The 27,165-nt window shown below is 45.5% G+C and overlaps 2 protein-coding genes across 3 annotated transcripts in view; one reads left to right on the forward strand and one right to left on the reverse strand.

The window, feature by feature from the left end:
* Positions 1-27,165, forward strand: part of LOC124000915 (calpain-5-like) — a 56,483-nt gene that overhangs the window by 19,543 nt on the left and 9,775 nt on the right. The window contains exons 3-5 of one of the 2 annotated variants that reach the window (XM_046307607.1): positions 13,133-13,264; positions 24,330-24,538; positions 25,182-25,374. In XM_046307607.1, the coding sequence (XP_046163563.1) occupies positions 13,133-13,264; positions 24,330-24,538; positions 25,182-25,374 (534 nt within the window). Of the gene's footprint in view, positions 1-13,132; positions 13,265-18,209; positions 18,313-24,329; positions 24,539-25,181; positions 25,375-27,165 lie in introns of those variants that run through there. The other variant, XM_046307608.1, reaches the window with a different exon arrangement.
* LOC124000916 (olfactory marker protein-like) lies at positions 18,469-19,995 on the reverse strand. The gene has a single exon (XM_046307610.1). It carries the CDS (start codon positions 19,789-19,791, stop codon positions 19,300-19,302), a length of 492 nt encoding a protein of 163 aa, XP_046163566.1. The 5' UTR covers positions 19,792-19,995; the 3' UTR covers positions 18,469-19,299.

Here is a 27,165-nt window from a genome sequence, read left to right on the forward strand (position 1 = left end):
TGGGTATCTGCTAGCATGGGGAGGGCTAGGGGATTGGAAGGGCGGGGGGATTGGGGGGAATGTATGGGGAGACTCGGATGGATGGAAGCGTGGGAGGGTGACTGATAAGCTTCTTCGGTTGCTGGGTGGGTTGGGGTTATCTTTGTATGCATGTCTCTGATTGTTTTGTACCTGTAAAATGATAAATGACAAAACTAAATAAAAAGATGGTCACAAAAAATATATTAAAGTACAAACAGCATTTAGTGCTACGTTTTTTAAACGGCACTTGGGTATGTTTATGACCACAAGTCAAGACAGTGGAGCATGCAGGCATAAATAAGAGGCCTCTATAAAATGCTACTCTCTCTCTCCTTTCTCTCTCTCCCCTCTCGGTTCTCTGTCTCTCTCGGCTCTCTACTGCAATCCCTCTCAGCCTTCTCTCCCTACTACATCCACCCTGGACTACAGATTAGTTGTGTTTATCTATGACATGACTGACAAGCAATAAAAAGACGGAGCCCATTTATCTGGGCTCGCTTTGCTGTCCTCCCAAGCCAAACCGATCTGGGCTCGCTTTGCTGTCCTCCCAAGCCAAACCGATCTGGGCTCGCTTTGCTGTCCTCCCAAGCCAAACCGATCTGGGCTCGCTTTGCTGTCCTCCCAAGCCAAACCGATCTGGGCTCGCTTTGCTGTCCTCCCAAGCCAAACCGATCTGGGCTCGCTTTGCTGTCCTCCCAAGCCAAACCGATCTGGGCTCGCTTTGCTGTCCTCCCAAGCCAAACCGATCTGGGCTCGCTTTGCTGTCCTCCCAAGCCAAACCGATCTGGGCTCGCTTTGCTGTCCTCCCAAGCCAAACCGATCTGGGCTCGCTTTGCTGTCCTCCCAAGCCAAACCGATCTGGGCTCGCTTTGCTGTCCTCCCAAGCCAAACCGATCTGGGTTCGCTTTGCTGTCCTCCCAAGCCAAACCTATCTGGGCTAAATGAGCTCCCTGATCGTTGTGGCAGTTTTATTGATCTTGTCTGACCGTCATCGACTAGCCTGGTGCTATGACTCAGGCTGCTGGGCGGTGACTGATTTGGTCACATAGATACTATGAAGCGGAGTGGCGGCTCTTCAGTACGAGGTAAATGATTTGGTTAGCCATGACACTTATTTCTTACCCTGTAGGGAGACAGACAGATCAGTAGGCAATTTATTTTTTTACAGCCGGGCCAATCCACCCAACAGATATTGGGAGTGAATATTGGAAGTGAACATACTCCTCTGTAAAATAGCTTGTTCCAGCTAGCACATAATGGTCTGAGAACCATATGTTTCTTAGAGCTAGGTTAGAGTGTGGTTGTCCTATGGTTATTTTGCATACAACCTTCCCACAACCTTCTGGGAATGATGTAGGATAGTTGCTTTGAAACATTCTCAGCACATTTAAGGAACTTGACAAAAAACATGACTTTATTATTTTAACAGAATGTTTCCTTAAAGTTCAAACATGGTTACATTTAATTAACATTTTGTTCATGTTCTAGGAACGTTCTTCAGCTGCTTCGACATTGGGAATGTTCTCAAATTGTTCAGAGAAAGTTAAACAATGTTCTGTGCGAATTTCAGTACATCATTTCCTCATGGTTCTATTTAAAGTCATGGTCTCAAATTGTTTTGTAATGTTTAGAGACCGTTCTGAGAATGGAATTCATAAAAAATAATTCATTCCATTCTCAATGTTAAAACATTTCCATTAAAAATCACAAGAATGTAGTAACGGTCAGAGAATGTTATTAAAAATGTATACGTACCGTGTGTTAGCCGCGCCCACTAAACATCTGTTCTTAATGAGTGCTCATCTTCTTTTGAAATGGGGTTTGTTTGCGTAGACTGAAATGAACAGCTTTGTATGAGTTTAAAATAAAAACGTGGCATGCTAGCTCCATCCTGGAGGCGCAGTGAACTAATTCCATAGATGGAGCACAGAAAATGATAGGTTCGAACCCCACTGACGCCATGCCACAATTAAGCAATAAGGCCCCAGGGGGTGTGCTATATGGCCAATGTACCACAGCTAAGAGCTGTTCTTAGGCAAGACGCAACGTGGAGTGCCTTCATACAGCCCTTAACCCGTTGTAAATTGGCAATATATCACAAACCCCCCGAGGTGCCTTATTGCTATTATAAACAATTTACCAATGTCATTAGAGCAGTAAAATTACATGTTTTGTCATACCCGTTGTATAAGGTCTGATATACCACGGTTGTCAGCCAATCAGCATTTAGAGCTCGAACCACAGTTTATAATAAAAAACGTAGGTGTTTGCATGATTAATGCCTAAGCAAATACATTTCCATGTGTTCTATCTGTGCTTGGAATCAAAACATTTCACCCAAAATAAGCTAGCAGAAAACTTTCAGGGAATCATAGTAAAACGGTTTTAGAAGCTCCCTGCAACCCAAAAATGTATGTTACCCGAACAAGTGACATTTTCTCTTCCGTTCTCAGAATGTTTTTTAAAGAAATTTCAGTTTTGCCCGGTCAGGAAATGTATGGTTTCGTTCCCTGAACCAATAGGAAACCAAAATGGACGTTCCCACAGCTTCCAATGAACCAAATGTGCTAGCTGGGGTGGCTAATGCAATTAAATGTATTTTTTGTAATGTCAGTTGAATCAACAAATCACAGCCCATGTTGATGGGTAGGTACGCTTCCTGTTTTTACTTCCTGCTTTGCTCCTATGGGTACACACGCAATGGCTGCCAGTCCACCCATTATGCCGCCATCGACTTGAATGGGGACGCACGTTCTATTCGTTATATTTCTATGGCAGCACATGTAGAGAAAATGTGCATCTAACGGTTATTACTTCCATAGTGGCCTTTGAGTAACAGGAGTGGTGAGAGGGATGGTGGAGAGGTCTCCAGGGGACTCTGCAGTGGCAGTGCAGTGGTGGGGTTCTCCTCTCCGCTGATGAAAAGTAGCCTTTTGCAGCAACCTGCTTTCATCTGCATCAGCAGATTACTGACCTTGGGTGGACACAGACGCACACGTACACACATGCATGCAATGCACACACACTTTTTTTTCACAAACATTCTGTCTTTCTCCCTCTCTCTCTCTCATCTTCAGTCCATCTCTCACCACCAGCCGACACTTCAGAGTCGACGTTGAACTGTATTTACGACCTCATCTCAACCCATTTCAGCACAGCGGTATTGAGCTGTATTGATCGACAGTCTTGTAAAGACAGGGGGGGTGACTGGGACAGGCAATGGAACATCCGGAACGCTTTGTTATGAAACGTGCCCCTTACATCGGATCATCTTCAAACGTTCTCTGTAAAGCTAACTTTCATCAAGGTTTCATATGGTCTGTAATTGGTTCCTCACCGCTTCATCGTCAGCGTTATGGTATGTGTAACATCCATAACGGATGCATTCATCATATTGTGTGTGCTTGCTTTGAGATGTATTCTTCAGACCTTTACTGGTGCAATTGTTGATATCTGGAAAATGAGGTGCTCTAGCTAAGATTCTCTTGGAAAATATATGCTGAAATGCATTTGTCATATATGGCAGTAGTATAATGAACAAAAAATATAAACGCAACATGTAAAGTGTTGGTTTCATGAGCTGAAATAAAAAGAGCTGAGACATTTTCAATACACACAAAGAGCATATTTCTCTCATGTTGTGTACAAATTTGTTTACATCCCTGTTCGTGAGCATTTATCCTTTGCCAAGATAAGATCCATCCACCTGACAGGTGTGGCATATCAAGAAGCTGATTAAACAGCATGATCATTATATAAGTGCAACTTGTACTGGGCACAATAAAAGCCCACTCTAAAATGTGTAGTTTTGCCACACAACACAATGCCACAGATGTCTCAAGTTGAGGGAGCTTGTGATTGGTATGCTGACTGCAGGAATGTCCACCAGTCCACCTGATGCAAGATAATTTAATGTGAATTTCTTTACCATAAGCCGCCTCCAACGTTTTAGAGAATTTGGCAGTACGTCCAACTGGTCTAACAACCGCAGACCACGTGTATGGAGTAGTGTGGGTGAGCGGTTTGCTGATGTCTATGTTGTGAACTGAGTGCCCCATGGTGGCGGTGGGGTTATGGTATGGGCAGGCATAAACTACAGACATTTTATCGATTGCAATTTGAACGCACAGCAATAGCGTGACGAGATCCTGAGGCCCATTGTTGTGCCATTCATCTGCCGCGATCACCTCATGTTTTGAGCATGATACTGCACGGCCTCATGTCGTAATATTAGGAAGGTGCTCCTAATGTTTGGTATACTCAGTGTATATATTAAGATAAAGTATCTATTAGGGTGTGGTGCCTGGCTGTGTATACTATTCAGCCTACCTAATGATTATGCAATCCTAAGGTACTATGCCTTCTGCTGACATTTTAAAGCATTCCAAATGACAACAAATGTGTTATGATAGATTGCCATGCACACATCTTTATGATTTAAATGTTTATTTCAGACTCTAGCATCCATAACGGAGGGTTACTTAAGAATGACAAACTCCCAGACTTTTGCTAATACAGTGCCTTGCAAAAGTATTAATTCCCCTTGGTGTTTTTCCTATTTTGTTGCATTACAACCTGTAATTTAAATCGATTTTTATTTAGATTTCATGTAATGGACGTACACAAAATAGTCCAAATTGGTGAAGTGAAGGGAAAAAAACTTGTTTCAAAAAATGAAAGGTGGTGCCTGCATATGTCTTCACCCACTTTGCTATGAAGACCCTAAATGAGATCTGGTGCAACCAATTACCTTCAGAAGTCACATAATTAGTTAGATTGAACACAGGTGGACTTTATTAAGTGTCACATGATCTCAGTGCATATATACACACCTGTTCTGAAAGGCCCCAGAGTCTGCAACACCACTAAGCAAGCGGCACTATGAAGACCAAGGAGCTTTCCAAACAGGTCAGGGACAAAGTTGTGGAGAAGTAGAGATCAGGGTTGGGTTATAAAAAAATATCAGAAACTTTGAACATCCCAAGGAACACCCTCAAGTCACTTATTAAAAAATAGAAAGAATATGGCACCACAACAAACCTGACAAGAGAGGGCCGACCACCAAAACTCATGGACCAGGCAAGGAGGGCATTTTTTATTTATTTTTTTATTTCACCTTTATTTAACCAGGTAGGCTAGTTGAGAACAGGTTCTCATTTGTAACTGCGACCTGGCCAAGATAAAGCATAGCAGTGTGAACAGACAACATATGACTGTAAGTCGCTTTGGATAAAAGCGTCTGCTAAATGGCATATATTATTATTATTATTACAACACAGAGTTACACATGGAGTAAACAATTAACAAGTCAATAACACAGAGAAAAAAGGGGAGTCTATATACAATGTGTGCAAAAGGCATGAGGAGGTAGGCGAATAATTACAATATTGCAGATTAACACTGGAGTGATAAATGATCATGTACAGGTATTGGTGTGCAAAAGAGCAGAAAAGTAAATAAATAAAAACTGTGGGGATGAGGTAGGTGAAAATGGGTGTGCTATTTACCAATAGATTATGTACAGCTGCAGCGATCGGTTAGCTGCTCAGCTAGCTGATGTTTGAAGTTGGTGAGGGAGATAAAAGTCTCCAACTTCAGCGATTTTTGCAATTCGTTCCAGTCACAGGCAGCAGAGTACTGGAACGAAAGGCGGCCGAATGAGGTGTTGGCTTTAGGGATGATCAATGAGATACACCTGCTGGAGCGCGTGCTACGGATGGGTGTTGCCATCGTGACCAGTGAGCTGAGATAAGGCGGAGACCAAAGATAACCCTGAAGGAGCTGCAAAGCTCCACAGCGGAGATTGGAGTATCTGTCCATAGGACCACTTTAAGCCGTACATTCCACAGAGCTGGGCTTTATGGAAGAGTGGCCAGAAAAAAAGCCTTTGCTTAAAGAAAAAAATAAGCGAACACATTTGGTGTTCGCTAAAAGGCACGTGGGAGTCTCCCCAAACATATGGAAGAAGGTACTCTGGTCAGATGAGACTAAAATGTAGCTTTTTGTCCATTAAGGAAAATGCTATGCCTGGCGCAAACCCAACACCTCACATCACCCTGAGCACACCATCCCCACAATGAAGCATGGTGGTGGCAGCATCATGCCATGGGAATGGTTTTTATCAGCAGGGGTGGGATAACTGGTCAGAATTGAAGGAATGATGGATGGTGCTAAACACAGGGAAATTCTTGAGGAAAACCTGTTTCAGTCTTCCAGAGATTTGAGACTGAGTTTCACCTTCCAGCAGGACAATGACCCTAAGCATACTGCTAAACCAACACTCAACTGGTTTATGAGGAAACATGTAAATGTCTTGGAATGGCCTAGTCAAAGCCCAGACCTCAATCCAATTGAGAATCTGTGGTATGACTTAAAGATTGCTGTACACCAGCGCCACCCATCCAATTTGAAGGAGCTGGAGCAGTTTTACCTTGAAGAATGGACAAAAATCCCAGTTGCTAGATGTGCCAAGCTTATAGAGACAAACCCCAAGAGACTTGCAGCTGTAATTGTTGCAAAGGGTGGCTCTACAAAGTATTGACTTTATAGTTAAGTTTTCTGTTTTTTTTTGTCTTATTCTTTGTTTCACAATAAAAAAAAATATTTTGCATCTTCAAAGTGGAAGGCATGTTGTGTAAATCAAATGATACACCCCCCCCCCAAAAAAAAATCAATTTTAATTCCAGGTTGTAAGTCAACAAAATAGGAAAAATGCCAAGGGAAGGTGAATACTTTCGCAAGCAATGTGTTCAGTCTCCCCAAAAAGCTTGTCCATTTCATGTAACATCATAATGCTTTTCATTTGCCTTATTTCTCCAATATGCCAAAATTTAGAAGTCTGCATTTTTGGGTATCCGCTCCCCCCAAGGGGTGCTATAGACACCCGCATCAAAAGTGTTATCTATTTTGTTTTTCCAGTCTGTGAGACATTAATCAAATCAAATCACATGTATTTATATAGCCCTTCGTACATCAGCTGATATCTCAAAGTGCTGTACAGAAACCCAGCCTAAAACCCCAAACAGCAAGCGATGCAGGTGTAGAAGCACATTAAAGTTTGAGTGCAAATGTGATTTTGCTAATGTAACATCCATAACTCTGGAATTGCCCATTTAATAATTATTACAATATTATTCAATTTGGGATAGTCAGAATAACATTGCTAGCACATTGTCATAGTGATGTCAGATATACATATTCCCCTCCCCCCCAGGTGAGGCAGTCACCTCCCTGGCAATCTATCAGTGGGCTGTGGACAGATCTATTAGTCAGAGAAGCCAGTGATGACATCACTGTTGCCCTTACTATCAGACATTGATCTATTTCCTGCTTTCATTATCGTACCCCACAGGAGAGCGGGATGTAGGGAGCGAGAGAGAGAGAGGGAGGAGGAGGGTCGGGGGGGAGAAAGAGATGCTAGGAGATGGAGAATAAAGTCCACCTGTGTGCAATCTAACTAAGCACGGCACCAGGGATCTGTTCGCACATTGTTGGTGGGGAGAGTCCCTACACACACACACACACACATTTACATTTACATTTACATTTACATTTAAGTCATTTAGCAGACGCTCTTATCCAGAGCGACTTACAAATTGGTGCATTCACCTTATGACATCCAGTGGAACAACCACTTTACAATAGTGCATCTAAATATTTTAAGGGGGGAGGGGGTGAGAAGGATTACTTTATCCTATCCTAGGTATTCCTTAAAGAGGTGGGGTTTCAGGTGTCTCCGGAAGGTGGTGATTGACTCCGCTGTCCTGGCGTCATGAGGGAGTTTGTTCCACCATTGGGGAGCCAGAGCAGCGAACAGTTTTGACTGAGCTGAGCGGGAACTGTACTTCCTCAGTGGTAGGGAGGCGAGCAGGCCAGAGGTGGATGAACGCAGTGCCCTTATTTGGGTGTAGGGCCTGATCAGAGCCTGGAGGTACTGAGGTGCCGTTCCCCTCACAGCTCCGTAGGCAAGCACCATGGTCTTGTAGCGGATGCGAGCTTCAACTGGAAGCCAGTGGAGAGAGCGGAGGAGCGGGGTGACGTGAGAGAACTTGGGAAGGTTGAACACTAGTCGGGCTGCGGCGTTCTGGATGAGTTGTAGGGGTTTAATGGCACAGGCAGGGAGCCCAGCCAACAGCGAGTTGCAGTAATCCAGACGGGAGATGACAAGTGCCTGGATTAGGACCTGCGCCGCTTCCTGTGTGAGGCAGGGTCGTACTCTGCGGATGTTGTAGAGCATGAACCTACAGGAACGGGCCACCGCCTTGATGTTAGTTGAGAACGACAGTTTGTTGTCCAGGATCACGCCAAGGTTCTTAGCGCTCTGGGAGGAGGACACAATGGAGTTGTCAACCGTGATGGCGAGATCATGGAACGGGCAGTCCTTCCCCGGGAGGAAGAGCAGCTCCGTCTTGCCGAAGTTCAGCATGAGGTGGTGATCCGTCATCCACACTGATATGTCTGCCAGACATGCAGAGATGCGATTCGCCACCTGGTCATCAGAAGGGGAAAGGAGAAGATTAATTGTGTGTCGTCTGCATAGCAATGATAGGAGAGACCATGTGAGGTTATGACAGAGCCAAGTGACTTGGTGTATAGCGAGAATAGGAGAGGGCCTAGAACAGAGCCCTGGGGGACACCAGTGGTGAGAGCGCGTGGTGAGGAGACAGATTCTCGCCACGCCACCTGGTAGGAGCGACCTGTCAGGTAGGACGCAATCCAAGCGTGGGCCGCGCCGGAGATGCCCAACTCGGAGAGGGTGGAGAGGAGGATCTGATGGTTCACAGTATCGAAGGCAGCCGATAGGTCTAGAAGGATGAGAGCAGAGGAGAGAGAGTTAGCTTTAGCGGTGCGGAGCGCCTCCGTGATACAGAGAAGAGCAGTCTCAGTTGAATGACTAGTCTTGAAACCTGACTGATTTGGATCAAGAAGGTCATTCTGAGAGAGATAGCGGGAGAGCTGACCAAGGACGGCACGTTCAAGAGTTTTGGAGAGAAAAGAAAGAAGGGATACTGGTCTGTAGTTGTTGACATCGGAGGGATCGAGTGTAGGTTTTTTCAGAAGGGGTGCAACTCTCGCTCTCTTGAAGACGGAAGGGACGTAGCCAGCGGTCAGGGATAAGTTGATGAGCGAGGTGAGGTAAGGGAGAAGGTCTCCGGAAATGGTCTGGAGAAGAGAGGAGGGGATAGGGTCGAGCGGGCAGGTTGTTGGGCGGCCGGCCGTCACAAGACGCGAGATTTCATCTGGAGAGAGAGGGAGAAAGAGGTCAGAGCACAGGGTAGGGCAGTGTGAGCAGAACCAGCGGTGTTGTTTGACTTAGCAAACGAGGATCGGATGTCGTCGATCTTCTTTTCAAAATGGTTGACGAAGTCATCTGCAGAGAGGGAGGAGGGGGAGGGGGAGGAGGATTCAGGAGGGAGGAGAATGTGGCAAAGAGCTTCCTAGGGTTAGAGGCAGATGCTTGGAATTTAGAGTGGTAGAAAGTGGCTTTAGCAGCAGAGACAGAGGAGGAAAATGTAGAGAGGAGGGAGTGAAAGGATGCCAGGTCCGCAGGGAGGCGAGTTTTCCTCCATTTCCGCTCGGCCTTCCGGAGCCCTGTTCTGTGAGCTCGCATTGAGTCGTCAAGCCACGGAGCGGGAGGGAGGACCGAGCCGGCCTGGAAGATAGGGGACATAGAGAGTCAAAGGATGCAGAAAGGGAGGAGAGGAGGGTTGAGGAGGCAGAATCAGGAGATAGGTTGGAGAAGGTTTGAGCAGAGGGAAGAGATGATAGGATGGAAGAGGAGAGAGTAGCGGGGGAGAGAGAGCGAAGGTTGGGACGGCGCGATACCATCCGAGTAGGGGCAGTGTGGGAAGTGTTGGATGAGAGCGAGAGGGAAAAGGATACAAGGTAGTGGTCGGAGACTTGGAGGGGAGTTGCAATGAGGTTAGTGGAAGAACAGCATCTAGTAAAGATGAGGTCGAGCGTATTGCCTGCCTTGTGAGTAGGGGGGAAGGTGAGAGGGTGAGGTCAAAAGAGGAGAGGAGTGGAAAGAAGGAGGCAGAGAGGAATGAGTCAAAGGTAGACGTGGGGAGGTTAAAGTCGCCCAGAACTGTGAGAGGTGAGCCGTCCTCAGGAAAGGAGCTTATCAAGGCATCAAGCTCATTGATGAACTCTCCGAGGGGACCTGGAGGGCGATAAATGATAAGGATGTTAAGCTTGAAAGGGCTGGTAACTGTGACAGCATGAAATTCAAAGGAGGCGATAGACAGATGGGTAAGGGGAGAAAGAGAGAATGACCACATGGGAGAGATAAGGATCCCTATGCCACCACCCCGCTGACCAGAAGCTCTCGGGGTGTGCGAGAACACGTGGGCGGACGAAGACACCACACACACACACACACCGGCTGAAAATAACAATTGCCTCACACCTGGTGGGTGAGAAACCACATGCCCCCCCCCCCCCCCCCCCCCCCCCGAATGGAGAGGTAGATAATAACACACATGCACGTCACACTTATCACTGTCCACATAGACTCGGGGTGTGTCTGAAAGGCTCCCTGTCCCCTATATAGTGCACTAAGGCAGACGAGAGCTCTGTGCCCTGGTCAAAAGTAGTGCACTATATAGGGAATAGGGTACCATTTTGGACGCAACCTCAAAGATATCATGCATGCAGTCTCCCACCTATTACTATTGACTGCAGATCCTTATTGGGATCCTCTAAGGAATTTTAGTAGCCTGCATGTCAATACTCAAGTCTTCTCTGCTTTAGCCCACTCCTGTATTTGCCTGGATTCCAGGACCCAAATTAAGAAACCTACAGTATTTTCTAGTTAATAGTTAGTAATATGGCTTAAGGGTCTGCTCTTCAATCATGCAACTGTTATCACAGCTAAAGCAGAACCAGTCTTGTACCTTGGGTTAGTTTGAGTGCTGCCTGTCTCTGTGTTGTAGGTCGGGGTAGTTGTAGCTCTATGTGGGGTAGTTTAGTGCTGTTTGTCTGTGTTGTTGGTCTGGGATTGTTTTTAGTGCTGTCTGTGTTGTAGATCTGGGGTAGTTGTAGCTCTATGTGGGGTAGTTTTAGTGCTGTCTGGTGTGAGGTTGTTCTGGTGGGGCTCAGGTTAGCGCGGCCCAGATAAATCCGTGACCCTGTAGATCCTCTTGTGTCGTCACATAATTCACCACAACACCTCTCAGACCTGAGACAGACTTATCAGGGTCGGGGCTCTCTCTCTCTCTCTCTCTCTCTCTCTTGCTCTCTCTCTTGCTCTCTCTCTTGCTCTCTCTCTTGCTCTCTCTTGCTCTCTCTCTTGCTCTCTCTCTCTCTTGCTCTCTCTCTCTCTCTCTTGCTCTCTCTCTCTCTCTCTTGCTCTCTCTCTCTCTTGCTCTCTCTCTCTCTCTCTTGCTCTCTCTCGCTCTTGCTCTCTCTCGCTCTTGCTCTCTCTCGCTCTTGCTCTCTCTCTCTCTTCTCGCTCTCTTGCTCTCTCTCTTGCTCGCTCTCTTGCTCGCTCTCTTGCTCGCTCTCTTGCTCTCTCTCTTGCTCTCTCTCTTGCTCGCTCTCTTGCTCGCTCTCTTGCTCTCTCTCTTCTCTTCTCTTGCTCTCTCTCTTGCTCTCTCTCTTGCTCTCTCTTGCTCTGCTTCTTGCTCTGCTCTCTCTCTTGCTCTCTCTCTCTCTTGCTCTCTCTCTCTCTTGCTCTCTCTCTCTCTTGCTCTCTCTCTCTCTTGCTCTCTCTCTCTCTTGCTCTCTCTCTCTTGCTCTCTCTCTCTCTTGCTCTCTCTCTTGCTCGCTCTCTTGCTTTCGCTCTCTTGCTCTCTTGCTCTCTCTCTTGCTTTCGCTCTCTTGCTCTCTCTCTTGCTTTCGCTCTCTTGCTCTCTCTCTTGCTTTCGCTCTCTTGCTCTCTCTCTTGCTTTCGCTCTCTTGCTCTCTCTCTTGCTTTCGCTCTCTTGCTCGCTCTCTCTCTTGCTTTCGCTCTCTTGCTCTCTCTCTCTTGCTCTCTCTCTCTTGCTCTCTCTCTCTTGCTCTCTCTCTCTTGCTCTCTCTCTCTTGCTCTCTCTCTCTCTCTCTTGCTCTTTCTCTTGCTCTCTCTCTCTCTTGCTCTCTCTCTCTCTTGCTCTCTCGCTCTCTCTCTCTCTTGCTCTCTCGCTCTCTCTCTCTTGCTCTCTCGCTCTCTTGCTCTCTCGCTCTCTTCTCTCTCTCGAAAAAGCTCTCTTGCTCTCTCTTGGGAGGGTCTCTTGAAAGATAGAAGACAGATGGATCTCTCTTGTGAGTTGCCAGGCCAGGCCAGGCATGGCCGGGACTCTTTAATTCTCGGCTCTCTAATCGATGGGAATTTAGATCTTGGCTCTGCAAAACACTCCACTTCTATCCATCACACACAACATGCCTCTACAGACAGGAGAGGGGAGGGGAAAGAGAAGACAGAGAGGGCGAGGCATGGCCGGGTTCCAGATGAGTGAGCGGAATGAGGTTAAGCGGAATGAGAGTGAGAGAGAGAAAGTATATATATCTCTCTCTCTCATACATATATATACATATATATGTATGAGAGAGAGAGAGAGAGATATATATATACTTTCTCTCTCTCACTCTCTTAACCTCATTCCGCTCACTCACTGGAACTCTCTCGCCCTCTTTCTTTCCCCCTCTCTCCTGTCTGTAGAGGCATGTTGTGTGTGATGGATAGAAGTGGAGTGTTTTGCAGAGCCTCATCTAAATTCCCATCGATTAGGAGCCGTAATTAAAGAGTCCCGGCCATGCCTGGCCTGGCCTGGCAACTCACTCCATCCATATGTCTTCTATCTTTCTTTCCACCCTCCCTTTCTCTATTTTTCCCCCTCTCCCTTTTTCTCTCCATCTATCCATATTTCTCTCTCTTTCTCTTATATATCATTCCCTCTTTTTTTCTCCTTCTCTCACTGACTCTCTCTTTCTCGCGCTCTCACTCTTTTTCTTCATCTCCACCTGTCTAACAATCCCTTTGTTCCGTTCTTCCCTTTCGCACTGACGAACCTCACATCTTTTTGGGGTTGATAGGCCTCATGTAACCTTTCTAACTCTCTCCCTCCCTTTCCCTCTCCCCTGCCTCCCCCTTCTTCCTTCTCTCTCACTCTCCCTCCTTTTCTCTGTGTAGGAGCTCTCTGAGGACCCTCACCTGTTTGTGGATGGGATCAGTGCGCACGACCTGCACCAGGGCCAGCTGGGAAACTGCTGGTTTGTGGCAGCGTGCTCCAGCCTGGCCTCCAGAGAGTCCTTGTGGTCTAAAGTAAGTGTGTCTGTGGGTGGGGAGGGTCGTGTGCGCACGTGTGTGACATGTGATCTTAAACAAGAGATGCACACTCTTAACTATAACACACACACACACAATACCCATTAGGCCCCATTACCTGGTGGTGAAGGGATAAACAGGGGAAAGCTCCTCTCACCAGAAGCATCATTAGGATAAATCAACACCTATCTCTAATACTCTCAGTAGAGTTGAAGTGCCATGGTCCTTTGTGGCATCCTTCAAGCTTAGAACTCAGTCTGGTGTTTAAGTATCAAAGCAGACTTTTCCGGTCCACCCGGTTGTTTTGAAAGAATGAATGTCGAGCATTCTTTCATGACACCTTCAAGTTACTGGATGTGTGTACCATGTTGTAGGTCTAAAGCCCTATTAGTTCAGGACTGGTATTACTATATGTGTACCATGTTGTAGGTCTAAAGCCCTATTAGTTCAGGACTGGTATTACTATATGTGTACCATGTTGTAGGTCTAAAGCCCTATTAGTTCAGGACTGGTATTACTATATGTGTACCATGTTGTAGGTCTAAAGCCCTATTAGTTCAGGACTGGTATTACTATATGTGTACCATGTTGTAGGTCTAAAGCCCTATTAGTTCAGGACTGGTATTACTATATGTGTACCATGTTGTAGGTCTAAAGCCCTATTACTTCAGGACTGGTATTACTATATGTGTACCATGTTGTAGGTCTAAAGCCCTATTAGTTCAGGACTGGTATTACTATATGTGTACCATGTTGTAGGTCTAAAGCCCTATTAGTTCAGGACTGGTATTACTATATGTGTACCATGTTGTAGGTCTAAAGCCCTATTAGTTCAGGACTGGTATTACTATATGTCGGTTCTGAAATTATTATCCCAGCATGTCCGTTTTTTCCAGTGGACCATTCGGACGGGATTAGTTTTACCGAACAAAGAAAATTATTATATTTCAAAATGTCATGTTTTTAGTGTAAAGATGTTTCAGCTTGTCTAGGGAAAGCCTAATATTGGCTTAATGGCCTACAGTTCTGAGAAAGCCAGAATAATAATGCGTATCAATAAGAACCATGAATTGTAGTCTATGCAGATATTTAATTAACTCACGTATTTGGCATTTTATGAATTAATTGGCACAATATCGCCCTTTTAATTCTTTTGAAAGAGAATTAGGCACAGGAAAAGTTGATATGTGACAAAACAGTAAATTGATTTGTAGGATACTTGAGTTAGACACAACTTGACGGTGGACGTAGACAGGGGGGGGTCATGACCCCCCCCCCCAATAATATACCATGATGAGTTTGATTGATTTGAAAAACATTCTGCACTGTAAAGTTCCATGCAGCTACTGGATTTATGTGGCTTTGCACCACAGTACTCCTAATTTTATGATTGGATCCCCCTGCTGCCAAATGCGCCCGATCCCAAGAGGCAGCCGGCCCGTTGGTGTTAAGTGGGAAAAGAGTTAAGAACGGCTTGTAAGGAGATTAGAGAAACACACAATTTCTCCTCTTAACCTTTTCATTGGTCTGCGATGCATTGGTTTGGCCTGCAGTAACAGTTCAGCAGCACGCACAACCCACTCTCTCTCTTTCTCTTTGTGGTGTTTGCTGAGGACAGGTATTCACAAGCACTACAATTTAAACATTTTTTGAAAGTTTAAAACTAGGAAAAGTTCATAAACATTTCATAAATATATTCCTGTTGTTGTGTAACTAGCGACCCATTGGTGAAGATATAATATTGTGTATAAATAGTTTTATACAGAGTAAAACCGTATAACGTTAGCTATCTAGCTAGCTAAACCAGCACCAAAGCTGGTTTTTTGTTTAAATTTATTTTGTACTTTTACCCCTTTTTATCCCCAATTTCGTGGTTTCCAATTGGTAGTTACAGTCTTGTCTCATCGCTGCAACTCCTGCACGGACTCGGGAGAGGCGAAGGTCGAGAGCCATGTGTCATCCGAAACACGACGCAACCAAGCCACTCTGCTTCTTGACACAATGCCCACTTAACCCAGAAAACAGCCACACCAATGTGTCGGAGGAAACACCGTACAGCTGGCGACCGTGTCAGCGTGCATGCGCCCAGCCCGCCACAGGAGTCGCTAGAGCTGGATGGGACAAGGATCTCTAGTGACACAGCTAGCAATTGCGAAGCAGTGCCTTAGACCACTGCGCCACTCGGGAGGCCAATCCTTTTCCTTTTCAACAGCATTTTCAGATGAGCAGCACTCAGTGAGTTAGTGTTCACCCTGGTGTAAAAGTAGCTAGTGCCCTTAATGGACGTGCCAACCCCAAAGAGGAGAAAAGTGCAGGAAATACGATTATTTTGAGGAGTGGAGAGGACTGTAAGTAAATGAATGAATGTTTACATAGCTCGCTAGCTAAGCACACTGTACAATTCATAATAGATTGGTAGCTATAAATAATTTAGGTAATAAAAGCAGTCTAATTCGTGTTAATAAGCTAACCCCATCATTGCTAAGTACAGTCATTTTTGTCATATGATAATGGTATTTGGTCATATGATTATGACAGGGGTCAACGACAGGCAGTGGAGAGCCTGAGAAAGAGAGCACCGCTGATGTTGAGGCAGGGAGATAACGAACAGGTAATCAGGTGAGAATTCAAGTTATAAGGAACTATCAGTTCAACTCCTCTTCTTTGCTGACTTGAAGCCCAAGTGCAACAAAACAGTCTGAGTTGATTTGTTTGTCATGGCAAGGGTCAGAGACAGGCAGTAGAGAGAGTGTGTGAGAGAGCACCGCCCATGTTGAGGCAGGGAGAGGACGAACAGGTCATTAGGTGAGAATTTATTTATTTAAAAATATTTTTTTAACTTGGCAAGTCAGATCAAATTCTTATTTTCAATGACGGTCTAGGAACAGTGGGTTAACTGCCTTGTTCAGGGGCAGGATGACAGATTTTTACCTTGTCAGCTTTGGGATTCGATCTTGCAACCTTTCGGTTACTGGCCCAGCTCTCTAACCACTCAGCTACCTGCCGCCCCACGGTGGTTATAAGGCCATTTAAGTTATAAGGCACTATCAGTTCAACTCCTCTTCTTTGCTGACCACATGCTATAACAAATGTTTTGCCTGTATTCTGATTGTATGCCCTCGGACCCCCCGAGAGTGAACCCATTGACACCCACCCCCCATATGCAACATAAAATGACGCTCTTGCCCGCATAACACTTGCTTTTAAACATTTGCTGTCATGTTCTTAGCCTGTTAAACCCTGCAAACCCTCAAAACACAGTTGCTTTTAAACATACATTTGCTGTCATGTTCTTAGCCTGTTAAATCCTGCAATATCCCTCAAAACACAGTGATGACGATTTGCACGAGATGAGTATTATTAGAGGAGCTTTGCCAAAAACATTAGGTTTTTAGGGCTGGGATAATATGAGAAAAAATAAGAAACGTGCACACTACTCTTGCAAGTATCACTGCTCTTCATTAAGCTTTACGTATCGGCCTCGAGGCTAATAACCTTCCTGCCAATTAAAAATGACTGACATAGCAGATTCGGACGGGACTAAAATGACAGATGTGGTCATTTGTGCTCGTGCACATAATTACATTACCTGAGCTCTCCCAGTAAAACTAATCCCGTCCAAATAGGACTTAAGCTTTGTTATAAGACATTATAAAGGCTTATAACAATTTAGAAAGCATTATACTTGCATGCTTTAAGTAAAGTGGTACAACTCAGTAATTAGCTTTTTGTTTTTTTATTTAAAATGTACTCTATGTAAAGATGTGTTAACAGATTTGGAAGCTTGCGCTATTTCAGCTATTTTGTTTTCAAGACCACAACTACTTCTATCACCAGAGTGAGGATGAGGAATTAATGATTTACATAGAGATACAACCCAATCAACTTTGACCTATTGAAGATAAAGGCATGTTGTCCAACAGTACAACAAGATGAACTTAATGCGTGTGTGACCATGCATTTCCGTGATGGAAGCAGTGGAGTGATGGTTTAGTTACACTAGGCATGGGGCAGCGGTACATACAACAACCAAGAGGTAGATCCCCCAGGAAGCTGGTATGTGCAAAGGACTAATTAGCATTGGTGCGGTATGTGTAGTGTCTGTCGTGTGTGTGACCGGCAACTGTAAGTATGAGAGAGAAGAAGTGTGATTGTGAGCTGATGTTATTGAATAAGGAAGAAAAGGACAATGGAGACGACGTCAGATTAATAATTACACTCTTAGACTGCAGGCCGTTCTCTTAATTGAGACTCGGGAGACTGTCAGTGTACTCTGCTGCTATTGCTTTTCCATTACTGACAAAAGGAATGGCGTTTGAGAATAATTTGGGAGAAAAGTGGTCAACCGCAAAGAGAGAGAGTCAATCTAGTTCTAAATATGTGTATGTGACCAATACAATGTGATTTGAGTTGAGAGACAGTCAATCTAACAGGTGGCTGTTTGTGATTTCAGGCGTTGATTTATGCCTCTGTGGTGACTGAGTGGGTGACTAGGTGTGTGTGGGAGGAGGGGGGGGGATGTGCACAAGCTTGTGGTGCCCATCTCTCCTTCTGTTTTCTTTTTTTCTTTCTGTCTCTCCTACACACCAACATATTCTCTCTTTCCTTTCCCCTCCATCTCTCCCTCTCCACTCCTCAGCTCTCTCTGTGGTGGCCTCGGTCCATATTCATAAAGCCTTTCAGAGCTTTGATCTAGGATCAGGTCCCCCCCCCCCGTCCATGTATCTTATTCATAATGATCTAAAAGGCTGAACTGATTGTAGATCAGCACTTCTGTTCTGACATGTTTATGAATACGGGGTGACCTTTGGGAGGGAGGGAGTTTAAGTGCCGGTTGCTGTGGAGATATAATCCCCCTCTCTGACGTTTGTCATTCGGGCCGGGGCCAGACGGAGATGGATGAGGTAATAGGAAGCCAGTCTGTGTCGTGTTCATTAGGGCACACCATAGCACAAAAAAACGTCACAGGAAAATTTTAAACGGGTGTTTCTTCTTGGACGAGTCCAGGCTGTTTTTGTCAGACGCCCGTAGAAAAAATGAGATCCGTAAGTACACACACACGCGCAGACACAGGCAGGCAGACACCCAACACATAAACATGTGCATCCGTGCGTACACACACACATTGAAATGGAAAAACATCAGAGCTGAAGTTGTGTAGCTAGTCTGTTAGAAATGTCACAGGGAACCGTTTTGTCTTTTTGTTATGATTTATTCAAATGCACATCAATTACACACAAGTAGTCATTCTCTAATTAGTCACGTTATGGTATCAAACAAAACGTACAAGTAATGAATAATCACATATCTAGACTCGACTGACTGTAGCTACAGTACGGCTCTGAATGCTCTACAAAGATTTGAAGGAAACATGATTGATGATTAAAAGTCCACTCACAGGTGAAGCACTTACTGCATCTTTAATAGTAATTTCAACATCAGAAATGTTCCAGTCGTTTGATACACTAGACTAGTATTACCTTAATCCCTGCAGAAAGTCTACCTACAGTAGAAAGGGCATATTGCAATCCAAAAAGGTTTTGTGTTTTGTTTGAGACAGGAAGATGAAGAGATGGAAGAGAGTGTTAAAAAGGAAGCGATTGAGTCAAGGGAGTGGAGGGTGTTGAGGTGTTATCCTTCCTCTACCCCAGAGGACGTGAGTAGTTGTGGTCTCTCCGGTCGGTCGATTTGTCTGTCCTGTCCCCTGTGGTACAGTATTCTAACAACTACTGCAGGCCACATTAAATCACCCAGATTTGGATCACAGGTCGTCATTTTGAGACCCGTGCTCTAACCCTAACGTCTTTACCTCTAACTCTAAGAAGAAGTAGCATATGTAGAAAATTACTGAAATTCTAAACGAAAAACAAAGTTGTTCTCCGACGAGGACTGGTTGAGGTGGAAAAACATGAAGAAAGGCAACAAAAAGAGAAATGGCAAACGTACTTGCTCATAAGGCCAGAGGATAGTCAAATTAAATAAAACATAACCAAAATGTCCACCTAGTACCTTGCCATTTCCTCCTACAGTCTTCACTTCTGGTCCACCTGGAAGCTGATGGAGCATTCAACAGCGTCCGGACCAACACCCTCCTCAAATGCCAGCAGGAAGTACATTGTCTTCCGCACCTTCGCCATCTCGGCGATCCGCTCACCAAACTCCTGGGCGTCTGCCTCATACTGGTGCATGGGTGTGTCATCGCCGTCGCTCTCAGCTCGCCAAAACACCCCCGCCGGCTCCAGCAGTTGGCGGTTCATCAGGTGGGTGAGGTCGGGCGTCCAGAGCTGTGAGGTGGCAGTCACGGTGAGGCGGCCTGAGCGTACCAGCCTCACTCCCCAGTGGGCAAAACGCAATGCCTGCTGGGAGAAGTCCAGGCGGTAGATAGCCTCGTGTGGTCGGAGGAGGCGCTCGCCGTCCTGCCTCTTCCCGCCACGCTGCTGCAGCGACTGGGCCCGCTGACGCATCACCTCGGTCAGATGGGCGTCGGGCCTGAAGGGCAGCTCCAGAGTGACTTGGGAGGCCATGTTGGTTTAGGTTCAAGAGTGTGATGGGTCGATAGGGGGAAACTGGAAACACTTTGACTGGCTGAGTCCTCAGGAATCCTCACTCTCTCTTGGTCACGTTCTCTCTCTCTCTCTCTTTTCTTTCTCTGTCACCGGGTCAGCGCACGCATGCAGCTCTTCTTTGGACTGTGGCCTCTTCCTCCTATCTCTTTCTACCTCTTTCTTTATTGAGTGCAGTATGTGTGAGTGGAAGACACTTGTGCACACCCACAGCACCCTGAGATGAGGGGCGGGCCTTGCCGTCTTGTCGTTCTTGGTTGGCAAGATGAGCTCTAGGCAACCTGAGCTAATGACATCTGCAGTAGCGACGCGGGGATTGCCCTTGGAGGAACAGGGGACAGCTGTGTTTTTGTCACATATTTGTTTTGTCTCACATTTGTACCGTCGGTGTGCTCGGCTAGCGTAGGCTTGCCTCTCTCGCATACTTTACTTAACTAAGTGTGACCGAAATCAGAGATTTTCTTTGTCAGTTTGCCAAGTAACCAGTGCAGGCTGGTGTCACTGGAACGGAACAGTATCAAACACATGGAATGTGTTTAATGTGTTTGATACCTGTTCCGTTAATTCCATTACAGCCATTACAATAACCCCGTCTTCTGACTTCTCCCACCACCAGCTTGCTCAACTTTAACTTCAGATAGAAATAGAAAGAATAGGAAATCGTGTCAGCTTTATTCAATCTGAAGGAAAAACATATACAGTCGTATGAAAAGGTTTGGGCACCCCTGACAATTTCCATGATTTCAACTTTACATAGTTGAATGTGCTGACAACAAAATCACACGCAAAAATTATCAATGGAAATCAAATTTATCAACCCATGGAGGTCTGGATTTGGAGTCACACTCAAAATTAAAGTGGAAAACCACACTACAGGCTGATCCAACTTTGATGTAATGTCCTTAAAACAAGTTCAAATGAGGCTCATTGGTGTGTGTGGCCTCCACGTGCCTGTATGACCTCCCTACAACGCTTGGGCGTGCTCCTGATGAGGTGGCGGATGGTCTCCTGAGGGATCTCCTCCCTGACCTGGACTAAAGCATCCGCCAACTCCTGGACAGTCTGTGGTGGATGGAGCGAGACATGACGTCCCAGATGTGCTCAATTGGATTCAGGTCTGGGGAACGGGCAGGCCAGTCCATAGCATCAATGCCTTCCTCTTGCAGGAACTGCTGACACACTCCAGCCACATGAGGTCTAGCATTGTCTTGCATTAGGGGGAACCCAGGGCCAACCGCACCAGCATATGGTCTCAAAAGGGGTCTGGCGATCTCATCTCGGTACCTAATGGCAGTCAGGCGAGCACATGGAGGGCTGTGCGGCCCCCCAAAGAAATGCCACCCCACACCATGACTGACCCACCGCCAAACCGGTCATGCTGGAGGATGTTACAGGCAGCAGAACGTTCTCCACGGCGTCTCCAGACTCTGTCACATGTGCTCAGTGTGAACCTGCTTTCATCTGTGAAGATCACAGGGCGCCAGTGGCGAATTTGCTAATCTTGGTGTTGGGCTGTAAGCACAACCCCCACCTGTGGATGTCAGGCCCTCATACCACGCTCATGGAGTCTGTTTCTGACCGTTTGAGCAGACACATGCACATTTGTGGCCTGCTGGAGGTCATTTTGCAGGGCTCTGGCAGTGCTCCTCCTGCTCCTCCTTGCAAAAAGGCGGAGGGTAGCGGTCCTGCTGCTGGGTTGTTGCCCTCCTACGGCCTCCTCCACGTCCTGATGTAGTGGCCTGTCTCCTGGTAGCGCCTCCATGCTCTGGACACTACGCTGACAGACACAGCAAACCTTCTTGCCACAGCTCGCATTGATGTGCCATCCTGGATGAGCTGCACTACCTGAGCCACTTGTGTGGGTTGGAGACTCCATCTCATGCTACCACTAGAGTGAAAGCATCGCCAGCATTCAAAAGTGACCAAAACATCAGCCAGGAAGCATAGGAACTGAGAAGTGACCTGTGGTCACCACCTGCAGAACCACTCCTTTATTGGGGGTGTCTTGCTAATTGCCTATAATTTCCACCTGTTGTCAATTCCATTTGCACAACAGCATGTGAAATTATTGTCAATCAGTGTTGCTTCCTAAGTGGACAGTTTGATTTCACAGAAGTGTGATTGACTTGGAGTTCCATTGTGTTGTTTAAGTGTTCCCTTTATTTTATTTAGCAGTGTATTTCAGTAGTGAAATTAGGTTTATTGGATTAACAGAAAATGTGCAATATGCATCAAAACAAAATTAGACAGGTGCATAAATTTGGGCACCCCAATAGAAAAATCACATCAATATTTAGTAGAGCCTCCTTTTGCTGAAATAACAGCCTCTAGACGCTTCCCATAGCCTCTAATGAGTGTCTGGATTCTGGATGAAGGTATTTTGGACCATTCCTCCTTACAAAACATCTCCAGTTCAGTTAGGTTTGATGGTTGCTGAGCATAGACAGCCCGCTTCAAATCATCCCACAGATTCTCAATGATATTCAGGTCTGGGGACTGAGATGGCCATTCCAGAACATTGTACGTGTTCCTCTGCATAAATGCCCGGGTAGATTTTGAGCAGTGTTTTGGGTCGAAATATCCAGCCTCGGCGTAACTTCAACTTTGTGACTGATTCTTCAACATTATTCCCAAGAATCTGCTGATATTGAGTGGAATCCATGCGACCCTCAACTTGAACAAGATTCCCAGTACCGACACTGGCCACACAGCCCCACAGCATGATGGAACCCCCACCAAGTGTTTTTCTCGGAACGCTGTGTTCTTTTGCCGCCATGCATAACGTCGTGTTATGACCAAATAACTCACTCTTTGTTTCATCAGTCCACAGCACCTTATTCCAAAATTAAGCTGGCTTGTCCAAATGTGCGTTAGCATACCTCAAGCGACTCTGTTTGTGGCGTGTGTACAGAAAAGGCTTCTTCCGCATCACTCTCCCATACAGCTTCTCCTTGTGCAAAGTGCACTGAATTGTTGAACGATGCACAGTGACACCATCTGCAGCAAGATGATGTTGTAGGTCTTTGGAGGTGGTCTGTGGGCTGTTTTTGACCGTTCTCACCATCCTTCGCCTTTGCCTCTCTGATATTTTACTTGGCCTGCCACTTCTGGCCTTAACAAGAACTGTGCCTGTCGTCTTCTACTTCCTCACTATGTTCCTCACAGTGGACGCTGACAGTTTAAATCTCTGCAATAGCTTTTTGTAGCCTTCCTCTAAACCATAATGTTGAACAATCCTTGTTTTCAGGTCATTTGAGAGTTGTTTTGAGGCCCCCATGTTGCCACTCTTCAGAGGAGAGTCAAAGAGAATAACAACTTGCAATTGGCCACCTTAAATACTGTTTCTCATGATTGGATGCACTTGTCTATGAAGTTCAAAGCTTAGTGAGCTCACCAAACCAATTGTGTGTTCCAATTAATCAGTGCTAAGTAGTTACAGGTATTCAAATCAACAGAATGACAAGGGTGCCAACATTTTTGCATAGCCTATTTTTCACATCTCATTAAATTTCATACAACTTAATATTGCTACACTAAAAATCTTTGTCTGGACAATTCCCTAGTACTCAGCTTTTATTAAAAAATGAATGGCCTGCCACTGTGATAATTTTCTGTGACGACAGAGTCAATTATTATGCAGCCTCAGAGGGGTGCCCAAACCTTTTCATACGACTATGTTCTACCTGATATATTTCTGTCTGCGATGTTCAGAACATTAGGCAGAGGGAGGATGGGGTTTCTGCTGTTTCTGGCCAGAGTCCAGTCCATCCTTTGCAGAGAGAGTAAAGTTATTATAGAGCTATATTATGTTCTGGATGAAACCCTAGATTGATGCCCCCCTCCCACGTTCTCACTCTCTCTCTTTCCTTCACCCCCCTCTCTTTCTCTGTCACTTGCTTCCTAAGGGCTCTCACATGACTTGGGGTTTCTATGGTGCAGTATTGTTTTTTTTATCCTCTCCTCTTAAAGGAGCTGCTACACACACACACAGAACAGCCCCTTGATCTGCAGAACAAAGGTTCCATCAGAACCACCCTGCCAGAACTGACCCACCGACCAGGGCTCTTAGTCCACCACTCCCCTAATCATTCCCGTTCCTCTGTCCTGTTCCATGTATTCTTCCTCCTCTGGATGTATACTTGCCAGAGCCCAGGTGATACACTACATTTATTCCCTTAATCCTCTGGAACGCAGCGGGCCAGCCGGGGGTGACATGTTGGAGACAAGAGGTATGTCCAGCAGGGATCACAGGCACTCTCACAAGAGGGTGTGGTATTTACGAGTTCAGCCGACACGCGGCTTGTTCGTTCTGACTCTCTCTTTCCTCCCCCTCCTCCCTCTACGCGTCCTGCCTACCCACACCCACTCCCTCTTTCACGCCCCCACCCCCTCCGCCCTTTTCCCAATCTTCCCCTCTCTCTTTCCCACTTTCATCCCCATCCACCCCCTCCTTCTCTGACCTCTCCCTCTGCTCCACCCCCCTCCCTCCCTCCCTTCAGGTCATCCCAGACTGGAAAGAGCAGGAGTGGGACACGGAGACACCCGAGTCGTACGCCGGGATCTTCCACTTCCGCTTCTGGCGCTTCGGAGAGTGGGTGGATGTGGTGATCGACGACCGGCTTCCCACGGTGGACAACCAGCTGGTCTACTGCCACTCGGATGACAGCAACGAGTTCTGGAGCGCACTGGTGGAGAAGGCCTATGCCAAGTTAGTCAATGAATCAATCAATCTGTCAATGGCTTTATTGTCCAAATTGGGAAGTGTGTCGTACAGTCTGGTTGGAAAATGTTTTAAACGTTCAATCCATCCATCCATCAAGCAATCAATCAATTTGTTGTCCCAATTGGACAATGTGTAATACAACATTACAATGTAATGAACACCTTCGGGGCAGGGATAAAGAGATACAGTACTGTAGCAGCCCCAGTAGCCCTGGGGAATATCATCTAGAATAGGATCAAATGCTACTGTATGTTTTACTCTCCCAGTATTTGAGGAATGCAGAAAAAATCTTTAGAACGAGGATGCACTCACTCACTCAGGTAAATAAATATTTCCAATTGGTAACGCTTTACTTAATGCCTGTAGGTATAATGCTTTATATCATCTTATAAGCCTTTGATGTCTTAGAATTAGGTTTATTATTGTCTGTCACTATTTTAACTGATTCAAGATACTGTATCTACTAGCCACTGTCTTTATGATTTGAGATGTGGAGTCACATCTTGAGAAATGGAGTCAAACAAGAGGTTCAGTTGTCATTCTGTTGTCAACTGCACTGCAGATAGAGAGATATTTGACTACAGATGAACTCATACATGTATTCCTCTTCCTCGACCTGTCCCTGCAGAGTGTACGGCTGCTACGAGGCCCTGGATGGCGGGAACACGGCGGATGCCCTGGTGGACTTCACAGGGGGCGTGTCGGAGCCCATGGACCTGCTGGAGGGCCAGATGGCCACTGACGAGGTGGCCCGCAACCAGCTGTTTGAGAGGGTGCTGAAGGTCCACAACCGGGATGGCCTCATCAGCTGCTCCATCCGGGTGAGTCACTCAGGGGGAAGAGCTGTACTAGGCAGCCATTTTGGATCAGGGGCAGCCAGGGGGTCAGTTAGGAGATCTCGGTCATGTTCAATACAAAACATGAGAAAAAATGCTTTGAAAACAGGGAGGTACTGCCTGTACTTCCTGTTTTCCATTGCAAAATGTTTTTTTCTGCCTTGTGCTATTTGGAACACCAAAAAATTGCAACATAAATCGCAAATTACAGCGTTTGGCAAAATCACCATGATAATGTGCCATCCCGTCTATTTCCAATGTTGTGGTTACTTGGTTCATGCAAAGTCTACATTTACAAGAGGAAAATGTAATCCTTTGTGATTATCCATCTATCTTATCATCTATCAATGTAATCATACAAGGCTTTCTCTCTGCTGATGAGACTTGAATTTGTATGAGTGCATATACACTTTCAGAATGCAAATACCGTCCTCTTCTCTATCCATCCATCTACCTGTCATCCTCAATCTGCTTGTTGTTTATCTGTCCATCCGTCAGTCCGTCTATTCATCTGTTCATCAATACGCAACATCTGCTGTTGGGAGCTCCATTTGTACGAGTTCCACTCTCCCCCGGGCAGCCACTGGCTGCGTCCCATATGGCACCCTACTCCCTACAAAGTGCACTACTTTTGACCAGAACCCTATGGGCCCTTGTTGAAAGTAGTACTCTGTAAAGGTAATAAGTTGCACATTTGGAACACAGGCACTGAGTCCCCCCTTTTGATTGTCTGCGCTCGTCCACTTCTGCACTAGAACTCATTTACAGTCCAACATTGTGTGATTCCGAATCAAGTACACTAGCTCAACTGGCAGCGATAGGCGTTTTATATTCATGAGTTTTCATTAGGCTCTATTACGGGAACAATAACAACCGAATGGACACGGACACGGAAAAATATATAATGGCTAAACAAACGAGTCAGCTAGACGAACGGCCCTGACCGCACCGAAAACCGTAGTCCTTAATTCCTCGGACATGACCCATGACTTGGTGGTTGTTGTTTTTATGGTTGTAACGTCCTGGCAACATTATAAAAATGCTTGACTACGCACAGGCTTTTTGTTGTGAGGAGGTCTGATTTAGGAATGCAACAAAGGCATCTTAAAAGCCACACTCGTGCATCTCTCCCCAGATTCCTAATTGCTTTTTGTCTTCCCCTCCCCCCTTCGCTGTTTTTTGTAAGCATGGTTTGATAAATGATGTGTGTGGTAGCAAATGCTCAAAGCACGTCTTCCACAGAGCCTTTGGGCCGAGGCAGAATAAGGTAGTGGCCTATTTCTTTTATTTTAAATGATGTTCAGGCCGAATTCTAAATATTCTTGCCACCTCTCTTTCTGATTATTGACCTGCCGAACATTCCCCATTTATCTATTCATACATCATTTTCATCAGTAAGAAGAGGTATTTTGATTGATTTAATTGATGACAATCGTTAGTTGTTTTTTCTCATTAGACTCAGATTAGACTCTGATTTGTAAAAGGGGTTAATCGTAACATTTGCTACAATTAACCCCTTACCTAAAATTCTGTGGTATTTTATATGGTATTTACACACATTCACATAGTGATATGAAATGTCACTTCCTTACATCAAGTACAAACAAGATAATATCTTAGAGAAATGAAGAAAGTAATTCATTCTTTTGAATGCTAAAAGTATCATATAAAATATATGCATTTTGTTTACTCCGCTTTTGGTTAATATGACATGGCTAAAATCTCAAATGGAAATATTTTTTGTCAATTTAGTATATTTTTATCCAACTATCAGTT

This window comes from Oncorhynchus gorbuscha, linkage group LG16 (assembly GCF_021184085.1).
Source record: "Oncorhynchus gorbuscha isolate QuinsamMale2020 ecotype Even-year linkage group LG16, OgorEven_v1.0, whole genome shotgun sequence".
Taxonomy (NCBI): Eukaryota; Metazoa; Chordata; class Actinopteri; order Salmoniformes; family Salmonidae; genus Oncorhynchus; species Oncorhynchus gorbuscha.

Excerpts from the sequence above, each read along its gene's own strand:
- LOC124000916 (XM_046307610.1), bottom strand. The coding sequence starts at position 19,791 with ATGGCCTCCCAAGTCACTCTGGAGCTGCCCTTCAGGCCCGACGCCCAT.